General features: G+C 48.5%; 1 protein-coding gene across 1 annotated transcript; it reads right to left on the minus strand.

Moving 5' to 3' along the window:
• Window positions 1-3,322: 3,322 nt before the first annotated feature.
• On the minus strand, window positions 3,323-4,533 carry LOC120410244 (the record flags this gene model as incomplete). The annotated part of the gene is given in 2 exon segments (XM_039554488.1): window positions 3,323-3,843; window positions 3,846-4,533. Coding segments are annotated over 2 exon segments (1,116 nt in total), but the record flags the coding sequence as incomplete, so codon positions are not given.
• Window positions 4,534-11,631: the final 7,098 nt, after the last annotated feature.

The raw sequence follows: 11,631 nt of genomic DNA on the forward strand, positions 1-11,631 counted from the left end.
ATGGCCAGTGACCCCTCCTATCTAGGGGTGGTAACTGAGTACAGATCCAGCAATCGCTCTTATAAAGAGTTTTGGACACATTTTGGACCACAGTCTTATGCAAATCATGGGGTGAACCCTGAACCATGGTTACCAGTTGGGCAAACAGCAAACATGTTGTCTTGGTTTGAAAGACAGGTGTCTGCTAAGGAAGGCAGAAGCCTCCCTTGGAATGGCAGATGCAACCCCCCTTCCCTCCGAGTTATTATAATTTTGAAATCAAGGGGCTTTTAGGCAAAGATGTGGGAAATAGGAATAACAGTTCTTTACTATTAAATATCTATATGTGTATAACCAGTCAAACAAACAGCAATAACCATGGCAGTAACAGCAAACAATCGCAAACCCAGTGCCAGCCTTCTCGGCTGTCGGGCCCTTTCCCCTCGGGTGCAGTTCCGCTCGCAGCCGGCAGGGGCGCTGGCGGCTCCCGGTGAGCAGGGCAGGTGCGATGGTTCCCCCGCGGCTGCAGGGGGCGCTCCGGAGCGAGCTCGGGGAGCACGCGGCACCGGTGCCCTGGGATCCCGGGGAGGGATGGGACAAAGGCTTCACAAACGCCTGGGCAGCCGATCCCGGTGTCCGGCCGGACCCTCGGGAACGGCAGGCTGGAACGGCAGGCTGGAACGGCAGGCTGGAACGGCAGGCTGAAGCGGCAGGGACGAGCACAAATCCCAGGTGGCAGACGAGATGTATCCAAACGGAGAACCCCCCGGAGGTCTGGGCAGGCAGGATGAGCATGGCTACAATGTAGAGAAGGCTCAAAGCAGCGGCGGGGCAGGGCGGCCATGGCCCGGCCTCCAGCTGGGCAGGGAAGGTGGGCCGGTGATCCTGGGGTCTTTCTCCACAGAAGGAAAAAAAACAGCCAACGAAAAAATAGCTTCCCTCTCCGGCGTTCGGGGACCGACCTGCCCACACACCCAGGTGAAACAAAAGAGTAGCCAGGTGCCCCCACCCTTAGTGGGTAGCTCTTTGTTTTCCTTAAGTACCCAGCAGTTTGCCCTCTTGGCAACAGTATGGGGGAAAATTCCTTTAACAGAAAAAAACCTAGAACTCCTAAAAAAACCCCAACACATGTAAAAAACAGTTTAAACTGCATCTTTCTGATTTGTATCAGTCTCTGTCTTCTTGGAGAAGAGACTCTCTTCTTCAAGGAGAAGAAACTTTCTTCACCCTGGAGTAGTAAATCCACAGTCCCTTGACCGCAGCCTTGACCGCAGTGAAAGTGGCCAGGAAAACTTGGAATGGTCCCTTCCACTTGGCTTACAAGGGGTCGCTGTCCTACCACTTGATGTAAACCCAGTCTCCAGGCTGGAACGGATGAGCAGGTGTGTCCAATCCTATTGGTTTGGATAACACGATGAATCTCTGGAGCTTCTGCAAAGTGGAACTCAGAGCCATTAAATATTTCTGCAAATCATTTTTACCTCATATGAATTTTCCCTGGGATATGTGGAACCTGGTATGGCCTGCCATATAATATTTCATAGGGACTGATGTCCCTTCACCTTGGCTGTATGCGGACTCTTAGCAAGGCTATAGGCAGGGCTTGAACCCATGTCATGGATGTCTCTTGACAAATCTTGCACATCTGGGTTTTGAGGGTCCCATTCATGCGTTCAACTTTGCCACTTGCCTGGGGCCTGTATGGTGTGTGCAGGTCCCTGGTAAGTCCCAAAATCCTGCTAACTTCCCCAACCACTGTTACAACAAAATGTGGTCCCCTATCTGATGATAGTCCCAAAGGAACCCCAAATCTTGGTATTATATGATTGAGCAAAGCTCTCACTACTTCTTTTGCTGTGTTGGTGCGACAGGGGAAAGCCTCAGGCCATCCACTGAAGGTGTCAACCAGTACCAGTATATACCTGCATCTCTCTTTGCATGGCATCTCATCAAAATCTATTTGCCAATAATCTCCCGGGAGATCTCCTGTTTCTGTCACTCCTAACACAACTCTCTTGCTTGTGTCAGGGTTGTTTTTACAGCAGGTTTCACACTTGCTTGTTACAGATTGTACAAGATCAGTCATCCCTCTCCCTATCACTACTTTCCTCAAATGTTTTAAAAGATTTTCTGTTCCCCAGTGGGTACTTTCATGCTCTTGTTGGGCTATTTCCCGAAGGATCAGGGGTGGAACTACAACTTGTCCTACCAGGGTAACACCCCACCCACCTTCTTTGATTTCAGCCTTAAGCAACTTAATTAATTTGTGATCCCTCTGATCGTATTTTGGGGTAAATGATGACAAATCTATCCCTTTCTGTGCTACCACTGCAAAAATGCCTTTTTCTGCAATCCCCCTGGCTGTTTCGTCAGCAAAACAATTTCCCAGTTAGGGGGCTGTTTTCCCTTTTTGATGACCCTTGCAATGCATGATAGCCACTTTTGTAGGCTTCCAAATGCTCTGTAAAATTGCAAGAATCTGTTTAGCATGTTTAACCTCATTACCTTGAGCAGTCAGCAGGCCACGTTCCTTCCAAATAGCTCCGTGGGCATGAACAACACTGAAGGCATATTTGGAATCAGTCCATATGTTCACCTTCCTCCCCTTGCTCAGTTCCAGAGCTCTCATTAGTGCAATGAGTTCAGCTTTCTGTGATGATACATCTGGAGGCAAGGCTTTTGCCCCAATGATTTTATCTGAGGTGGTTACAGCATAACAAGTCATCTTCCTACCGTTTCTCATGAAGCTGCTCCCATCAGCGTACAATTCCCAGTCTGGATCCTTCAAAGGAACACCTTTCAGGTCTGGTCTGCTGGAATAAGTTTCCTCTATTGTCTGCAAACAATCATGCTCAGGCACACCATCAAGTAACGTGGATGATAAAAACATCGCAGGGTTTACCACAGAAGTTGTCTTTAGAGTAACATCGTCCTGTTCCAACAACACAGATTGGTATTTGAGCATCCTGCTAGGGGAGAGCCCTTTTGCTCCAGCACGTTTATCACTGCATGGGGTACATACACGACAATGTGCTGCCCAAGGGTGAATTATGGGCCTCCTGTATCAGAAGGACTGTTGCTGCCACAGCTTTCAAGCATCCTGGCCAACCCTGGGCTACATTGTCTAGTTGTTTTGAGAAATAGGCCACAGCTCTTCGCTGGTCTCCAAGGTGCTGTGCCAGTACCCCCAGAGCAACATTCAGTCGCTCATGTGTAAAGAGTTCAAAAGGTTTAGTCAAGTCCGGCAGCCCCAGAGCTGGGGCTGACATCAAGGAATGTTTCAGCTGTTTAAATGCAGCCCTGGCATTCTCTGTTCTCATGATTGTCCCTTTTTCAGCTGCTTTAAGGACCTCATATAAAGGTCTTACCAATATACCGTAGTTTGATATCCACAGGCGACACCAACCTACCATTCCCAGGAAGGCCTGCATCTCCCTTACGGTATGGGGCTCTGGAAGTTGACAGATGGCTTCCTTCCGCTCTCTGCTGCGTTGTCGATGTCCACAGAAAATGGTGTCCAACGTGTCTTGGCCGCTATCAAGACGTCATCAACATACTGGAGAACCGCTCCTCCTGGTTCTTGTTTCCTCCAGTCCTCAAGCTCCTTTGCCAGCTGGTTTCCGAATATGGTCAGGCTGTTTTTGAATCCTTGTGATAAAACTGTCCAGGTGAGCTGGGTCTTTCTCCCTGTTTCAGGATTCTCCCACTCAAAAGCAAAGAGTTCGTGGCTATTCTTATGCACAGGAATGCAGAAAAAGGCATCCTTGAGATCTAAAGCAGCGAACCACCCTAACTGATTTGTTAGCGTTGTCAAAAGTGTGTAAGGATTCGCTACCACTGGGTGTATGTCCTCTGTTATCTTATGATTTCCCTCAAATCCTGTACCAACCTGTAGCTTTTACCATCAGCTTTCTTTACTGGCAAGATTGGTGTGTTGTACCTGGATTCACACTCCACTAACAACCCAAATTTGAGAAACTTTTCAATCACAGGTACTAATCCCTTGTGAGCTTCTAATTTCAGAGGATATCGTCTTTGCCTTACTGGTGGAGCCCCTGCTTTGAGTGTGATACTCACAGGTTCAGCTTTTTTGGATCTCCCAGGAGAATCATTGGCCCACACTATTTGAATGACAGCTTCTTCAACTTCTTTGGGAATTTTTCCATGGCATTCCTGTACAAGGATAGCAGCTGCTTTGATAATTTTAGATTCTGGGATTATAACTTTCACTCCCCCCTCCTTGGAAAACTTAATTTCTGCTTCCAATTTTTCCAATAAATCTCTGCCCAATAATGGCATTGGGGAATTTGGCATATACAGGAACTGGTGAGTGACCCAGTGTTTTCCCAATTTAAATTTTAAAGGTTGGAGAAAAGGCCTTGTTTCACTTACCCCTGTAGCTCTGAACACATCCAGAGTGTCTTGACTCAGTTTACCTTTTAAAGTATTTAACACAGAATATGTTGCCCCTGTATCAAGCAGAAATTCAACATCATCATTCCCCAGCTTAGCTACAACCGAAGGCTCTGCTGGGGTAGTTACCTTCGGTCCCCGTCAGTCTGTATTTACAGTTAGTTCCGAAACTGGGGGCTTCTTCTCTGCTCGTGATGGACACTCATTTTTCCAGTGCCCCCGTTTTTTGCAAATTGCGCATTGGTCCTCAGCTAGGGGAAAAGGGGGACCCCTTTTTGATGTGCCAGATGACTTTCCTTTATCATATTTCTTTTTGTGGTGTGGTTTATTATGTTAATCTTTGTCTGCTAAGTCCCTGTTCTGGTATACCTTCCAGGCTACATTCAACAATTTACTTATGTCCGGTGGCCCATCTATCTTTTGCAGCTTTCTCTTTATGTCATTAGCAGATTGACCTATAACCAGGTAGGCCAGGTGGATCTGCTGCTCAGGTGAGTCAGGGTCTAAGGTAGTGTATTTTTGTGCAGCCTCTTTAAGCCTATTTAGAAACTCTGTGGGGGTCTCATTTGGATTTTGTTTGATCTCATATAACCTAGCCTAATTCACTGCTTTAGGAACGGCACATTTTAACCCAACAACCACCCATTTCTGGTATCGCTTCAGCTTTTCCATCTATTCTGGGACACTGGGATCCCAGCCAGGGTTTGCTAGGGGATAGATGTCATTAACTGACCCTTGGAGACTCCCAGTTGCAATTTGAGTTTCTATAGCAGATATAGCAGCCTTGTTGACCATTTCTCTCTCTGTTTTATCCAATAATTCATCTAGCATAACATTTCGATCACCCCAATCTGGGTTTGGGGATTTTATGGCCATTTCTACACGCATAGCTACTCTTTCCGGGTTGTCCCTGTACTTCCCAATTGAGTTTTTCCACTGCTGTAATTCTCCAAGGGAAAACGGTGTCTTCATGTAAATCACTCCTTGATTTCCCACAGCCTGACTCAGAGGTGCTTCTAATGCAAGTTCTTCCTGTCCCCCTTTATCTGCTTTGGACCTTGCGTGTTTAGCAACGGGACTGACTGCTTTCATAGCTTCTCGGGCTATCCTGCCCCTTCTTCTACCACCCTCCCTGTGAGAACCATCTGTATCAGAATCATCCCATTCGCTTTTAATTGAAATTGCTTCATTGGTTTTAAAGATTGTTCCAGCCGAATGTTGATCAGGAACTGCCTCGCTCTTTGCGGCAGTGGAGGGGTAGGGAGGCAGGGGCTGCAAGCAGCTTCTCCCGTCCCTGGCTCTGTAAGAGCCGCCTGGGTCGGGGCCATCCCGTCTGCCCTCAGCTTTAACACTGCCTGTGCCGCAGGGTGGGGAGAGCGAGCGGCTCTGCCTGTCCCCAGGTGTCAAGCTTGTGGTTCTCCGTACCGGGGAATGCTGCTGCAATTGCCCGTGTCCATTTCTGCCTTCACTTCCGTGTTCAGGGTACCTGGGGAAAGGTGGCCAGCCCGCCCCTTCCCCTCCCCCTTCCCTGTCTCTGCCTCTGGAAAAGTCAGGGGGCAGTGGCCGCTCCGCACTTTCTCTGCCTCTGGGGCGGTCAGGGGCCGGTGGCCAGTCCACCCCTTCTCTGCCTCTGGGGCGGGCAGGGGGCGGTGGCCAGTCCACCCCTTCTCTGCCTCTGGGGCGGTCAGGGGGCGGTGGCCAGTCCACCCCTTCTCTGCCTCTGGGGCGGTCAGAGGCCGGTGGCATACCCGCATCTCTCCCGCCTCTGTGCGCGCCCTCCGCCCCTGACGAGGCTGGGCTGGGGGAGGCTCTGCGTCGCTCCTCCGGCTCGGAGCCGGCTGCTCGCTCCCTCCCCCACTCCTGCTCGGACAGCAGCGGACGCAGCAGAGGCAGTGGCGGCAGTGGTAGTGGAAAGCTGGAAAGCAAAATGCTCAGCTGCCCCATGGCCATCTCCACTTCCTTCCACAGCTCCAGCCTTGTCCCTCTTTCTCTCCCTTTTACTTTGCACCAGGTTCTCCCTCCTCCTTTCCCAGGCAGCTCGCAGCAGAGACATTTCACCCACCGCCACCACCTGCTTCCTCTCACTCCGTCCCAGTTTGCCCACTTTGAACTACTGTAGCCGCCTGCCCGCGGAGCCGGACCCGCCGTGCGCCTGGGTAATGGTGGCGTGAATTATCGCAGGGATTATTGGGGTGGGCTGGGCCTGGCCAGGTGCCTGGTGGCAGCAAAACCGCTCTGTCCCTCTCCTCCTCACCCTGGGCAGGGAACAGAACACATCAGAAGAGGCCTGAGGATCGGGAGAAGGGCACAGAGAGATCACTCACGGGTCGCTGGAATAAGAGACACGACTGGGGGGAATGAATTGCATTTATTGTCAAACAAATCAGAGCAAGAGAATGAGAGGTAAACCTGCAGGGGTTCAAGCCTAGGAACGAGGGCTTTTTCCTCGGCAGCTCGCAGCTGCACGAGGGGGATAAAGGATCCCCCGGGGCCCCCGAGCAGCGGCTCTGCCCCCCTCAATGGGGATGTGTCCAGACCCACCGGTCCATCCCGGGCTTTGGGGGGCAAGAGTGGAGCAGGTGCTGAGCTGCTCCATGGAGCTTCCAGCCCCTGTTTGATCTGTCGGGGCGTGACACAGTCACTGCTGGGCGTCCGTCGGCGCCCGGTGTCTGTCGGAGTTTGCAATCCCGACAGATAAATTGAGTCCAAACCGGCAGCTCATCTTTACTGTTCTTTTTCAATTTCTTAATGAATTAAGGGAAAACTCCCTTTAGTCACCATTTCAAAGCCTTGAATCAAAGGGAAAACGGAGGTTCCCTCTCAATTTAGACCCGTAATTGACACATAAGGAGGGTCTCCTCTAAATTTAAACCCAAATAAAAACTGAATCAAGGGGGAGTTTTGCTCAATTTAACCTCCTAAAATGAGGGAAAATGCAACTTCCTCTTCAATTTCCCTCAAGAAACACCATTTTGGGGGCTTTTGGACACATTTTTCCTCTATGAAGGTCCCTTCAAATGGAAGCCCCTCGATGGAAATCTTATAATGGCACACAAAGAGGTTCTTCTCAAGGGAAGCCCTTTAAAACCAGGGACAGTGGTGTTTTGCCCTCAATTTTAACCTTAAGATGATGAAAATGGGGCGGTTTCCCTCAATTCAAATCCATCAAACAGTACCATAAAGGCTTTCTTCTTCCATTTAGATACGAAAATAATGGAAAACAGTGATTCCCTGCCAACTGATACATACAAAATCATGAAAAAGTTGTGTGTTACTTCAATTGAGACCCTCCAAATCGTAGATGAAGTGGGATCTTCCTAAGTTCAAACACAATTACAGAAACTGAGTGTTTTCCCCTCAGTTTAAATCCTTTTTCTTCTCGTACCCCCTCCCCCCCCCCCTTTTTTTTGGGGGGGGGCGGGGCACTGGGAGCACTTCCTCCTCCTCACTGGTCGCACTTGGGGCTGCTGCACGTTGGAGAGTGCTGGGAAGTTTCCTCCCAGTTCCCTCCCAGCATTCCCAGTATCTCTTCCAGTGCTCCCCCTGGCAGAACACTGGGGGACACTGCATGGTCTGATGATGGGGGGGTGCATTGTCGAGGATCACAGAGGGGCCCGGGGGGTCCCGGGCGTCCTTGGGGGGGTTCCAGGTTCAGCAGTAGGATTTTTCTGACTATGAGTGAGCTGTGTGGCCTTTGGAGGTGTCCCTTCCTCTCCTGCTCACAACAGAGCAGCTCAGAGGTGATTTGGCTCCTGAGCGTTTCAATTTAGGCCCCCAAAGAGAGGAGCTGCTGCCCACATTACACCTTACCCCAGGTGTGTTCAGCAGGTGGAGATGCAAACCCCAAATCCCATCTCCACCTCCCTCTGCAGTGCTTTAAGGGGTTCCTCTAGTCTGGAAAACCAGTCCCATAACTACAGTAAACCCAGAGTCTCCTGAGTGAGAAACCACGTACTTGTAATTCCTCTGCAACAGCCTCATCCCACCTCCAGCAGCCCCTGGGAAGTTGCAGGCAAGAACACCTAACCTGGTAAGCAACTCCAATTCTTGGCAGATTTCCAGGGCAATGCAAAAACAGTTCAAAACATTTTTTTCAAAACATCTGCTTATTGTCCTTTAATGCAAAATAGTGGTTCCATACCTGTCCTAAGAAAAAGAGGCTCAGAGGAGATCTTGCTCTCTACAACTCCCTGACAGGAGGGTGTAGCCAGGTGAGGATTGGCTGCTTCTCCCAGGCAACCAGGAACAGGACAAGAGAAAATGGCCTCAAGCTGCACCAGGGTTGGACAGCAGCAGGAATTTCTCCATGGAAAGGGTTCTCAGGCCTTGGCAGGGGCTGCCCAGGGAGGTTTGGAGTGCCCATTCCTGGAGGTGTCCGAGGAACACCTGGACGTGGCACTCAGAGCTCTGGGCTGGGTGACAAGGTAGGGATTGGGCACACGTTGGACTCGATGACCTTAGAGGGCTTTTCCAACCTCAGTGGTTCTGTGATTCTCATTATTCCAAATTCATTTGCAAAAGCTCTCACACCTCTAGTCACACCTTAGCAGGTGTGTAGGCCCAAGCTCATACATTTGAGAGATTTGCTGCCTCCAGTGGGATCTACACCGCAATTTCAGGAAGAGGCAAGACTTCAGCCGTTACGAGAGAAAACCTGGCAAAAGCATTCCCTGGAGAGACATCCTGAAGGAAGGTGTCTCCCCCTCTTCTGACCATAGAGCATTAACTCTAAAACTTTCAAGCTCCGAGTCCGACTCCCAGAAGTTTTATTGGCCTCACTTCCCAGCACAATACTCAGACCTCACACGTCGAGGAAAAAAACAGTGCAGATTAAATAATTAATGCTTCTGGGTACTGTTTTTCGTCTAAACTACACACAATCCCAAAGGAACAAAACCCTTAAAGATGACGGATTGCTCTTGCTGGCACAAGAGAAGGAAAAATCTGACAAGAATATTCTTCCTCATTCTGCCAAGGCTTTGTCAAACACTCCAGCTCCTGCACTTCAGGGAATAGTAAATGGCTTATAAGAAGTGACTTTTATGTCAGTGAGCATGTTATTATGGATTAATCTTGCCCTGGAAAACAGTCTTCATACCCTACTGCTCTTTGCATCACCCAAGGAGTTTAGAGGCTGCTGTCTAGTGAGCTCCTGAGTTGTAGCTTCCTTGTCAATCTTATCAGCCCCTTGTTTAATTGTAAAAACGTAAACAAAATGCAGCAAGCATTGGCCCAACGGCTCAGGACTTGCATATCTCTTCCAAAGAGAGGGGGGGAGAAAGAGTGTTTCTCCCAAATCACAGAGTTAAAAAGTTCATGTTATCTACATAAATTTTTAAAAGAAAAAGAGGAACAGTAAAATATCAGTTACTGTGCCAGTGGTGCTCCAGTTTACTTCTGTTCTCTTCTTCCACTTGTAGCATCTCTAACAATACTTAAACAAACAAACAACCCAACCCATTGAATTTACGCTGAACAAGAAGCAATCTGGCTGCTGGCTTGTGGGCACTCCACTACCTGAGTTCCAGTAAGGGAGTTCATCCTCTCCGCAGTTTTGAGCCAGATCCCAAAGTACTGAGCATCAGCTTTTAGCTTTTTTAAGAATTTAACTGTAAGAAAAGCTGCTGGGGAGGGCCATGCTCCAGGCACATCCATGGGATTTCACCTGTGCAGCTCTCTAAGCTGAACTTGTGTCTTTACCTTGCTGGGCTTGGCTCATGCATTCATTTCTTTCTTGAGGGGAAGGCCCTGCACTGATCAAAGCATGTACTGACCTCAGATAAACAGCTTCTGTCAGTGTGGATCTATCCTAAATGGACCATTTCCCAAAGTAATTCAAATGCCTGAATTTCACTTACTCAAAACTACTTTTAAAGAAACCTGGTTTAACACACTCTGTTCTAAGCAACTACTGGGCAGCGCTCCTTCACTCCCTGTCAGTGTTATTCTTTGACCCTTGGAGAAAGGCTTTAAAGCAGCAAAGAGCTTGTTAAGCACCAACAATTTACTCAATCAAGAATTCAAATCAATAGCAAGGGCAGAGCCTGACTTCAAAACCTATTTTTAAACTGAATTTAAAAGCAGTTGCATTGCCAATTAACAAGATTAGAAAGTTTCCTTAGCAGTTGCTGAGATTACAAAGTAATGAACTGTGCAGGGAGAGGATGGAGCACTGCGGGAGGGGTAGGGAAGGCGGGGACAACAAGGTCTGGAAAACAGGACCTGGAAGGTGAGAGGAAGGAAATAGGGAGGCAGCTGAGGAAAAAGGACTAAATTCTAACTCAGCTGGGGCTGGGTTTAAAGGTGTAATAGGGGGAAATTGCAGCAAGAGGACATTTCTTTATAGCAGCAAAGTACTGGGATAAATTCACTATAGAAATCTATCAGCAGCACTGTCTGCAAGAGGTCAGGCATCCATTCCTCATGGCAAAGCAGGGCAGACAACCGAATTGGGCCAGACAATCTCCCCAGGTTGATCCCAGCCCTATTTTCTAAAAATTGCACAAAAATATATTTGTGCATTAACACAGCAAAATCTTTTTTTCAGTTAATCAGGCTTTGAGATGCCTCAGACTGAGATGCAAACCCAGCTCCTACCACTTCGCTGTGTTCAGACTCTCCTCCTTTCCCCGACCCAATCTCCTGAGCAACCAAAGCTCATAAGGAGTGGGCCAAGCCAGGGATTTTTTCAAAACGAGGACAAAAAGGAGGCTGTCCTGGAAAGCGCAGCCTGGCAACCTCCAGACAATAAAACACAAAGCACACAGACAGTGCCTTGCCTCTCCACGGGGCTGGTGGGGAGTAGCTCTTTTTATACATCTCACAACAGCCTCAGCCCTGGCGTAGACTGTTTTCCTCCACAAAATCCATAGGCAGCACAATCTATGTGCTTGCATAGAAAATTCCTAAGCAACTGCCTAAAAATACAGACTTGGGATGGGGGCATTTCTGGCTTACAGACCCAGCTTAGGTGAGCTAGCTTAAAAAATAGATAGATAGGTCTGGTCCAAAACCCGACTTGTACATATATTAAAAAAAAAAATCACAAATAAAATAGCTCCAAACCTTTAAAAACACAAAATTAACTGAGCATAATTAACCTTTTTCTTTTTTTTCCTCTCTTAAAATTGTCTGGTTTTTAACCAGTTAACACAAGCACCCGTCAATACACTTTCCTGCCCTTGCTCACAGGGCAGGTGATTGGCTGCTTTGCAGGAACAGAAATCATCTCCTACACTG

Source organism: Corvus cornix, chromosome 6, assembly GCF_000738735.6.
Source record: "Corvus cornix cornix isolate S_Up_H32 chromosome 6, ASM73873v5, whole genome shotgun sequence".
In the NCBI taxonomy this organism is placed as follows: Eukaryota; Metazoa; Chordata; class Aves; order Passeriformes; family Corvidae; genus Corvus; species Corvus cornix.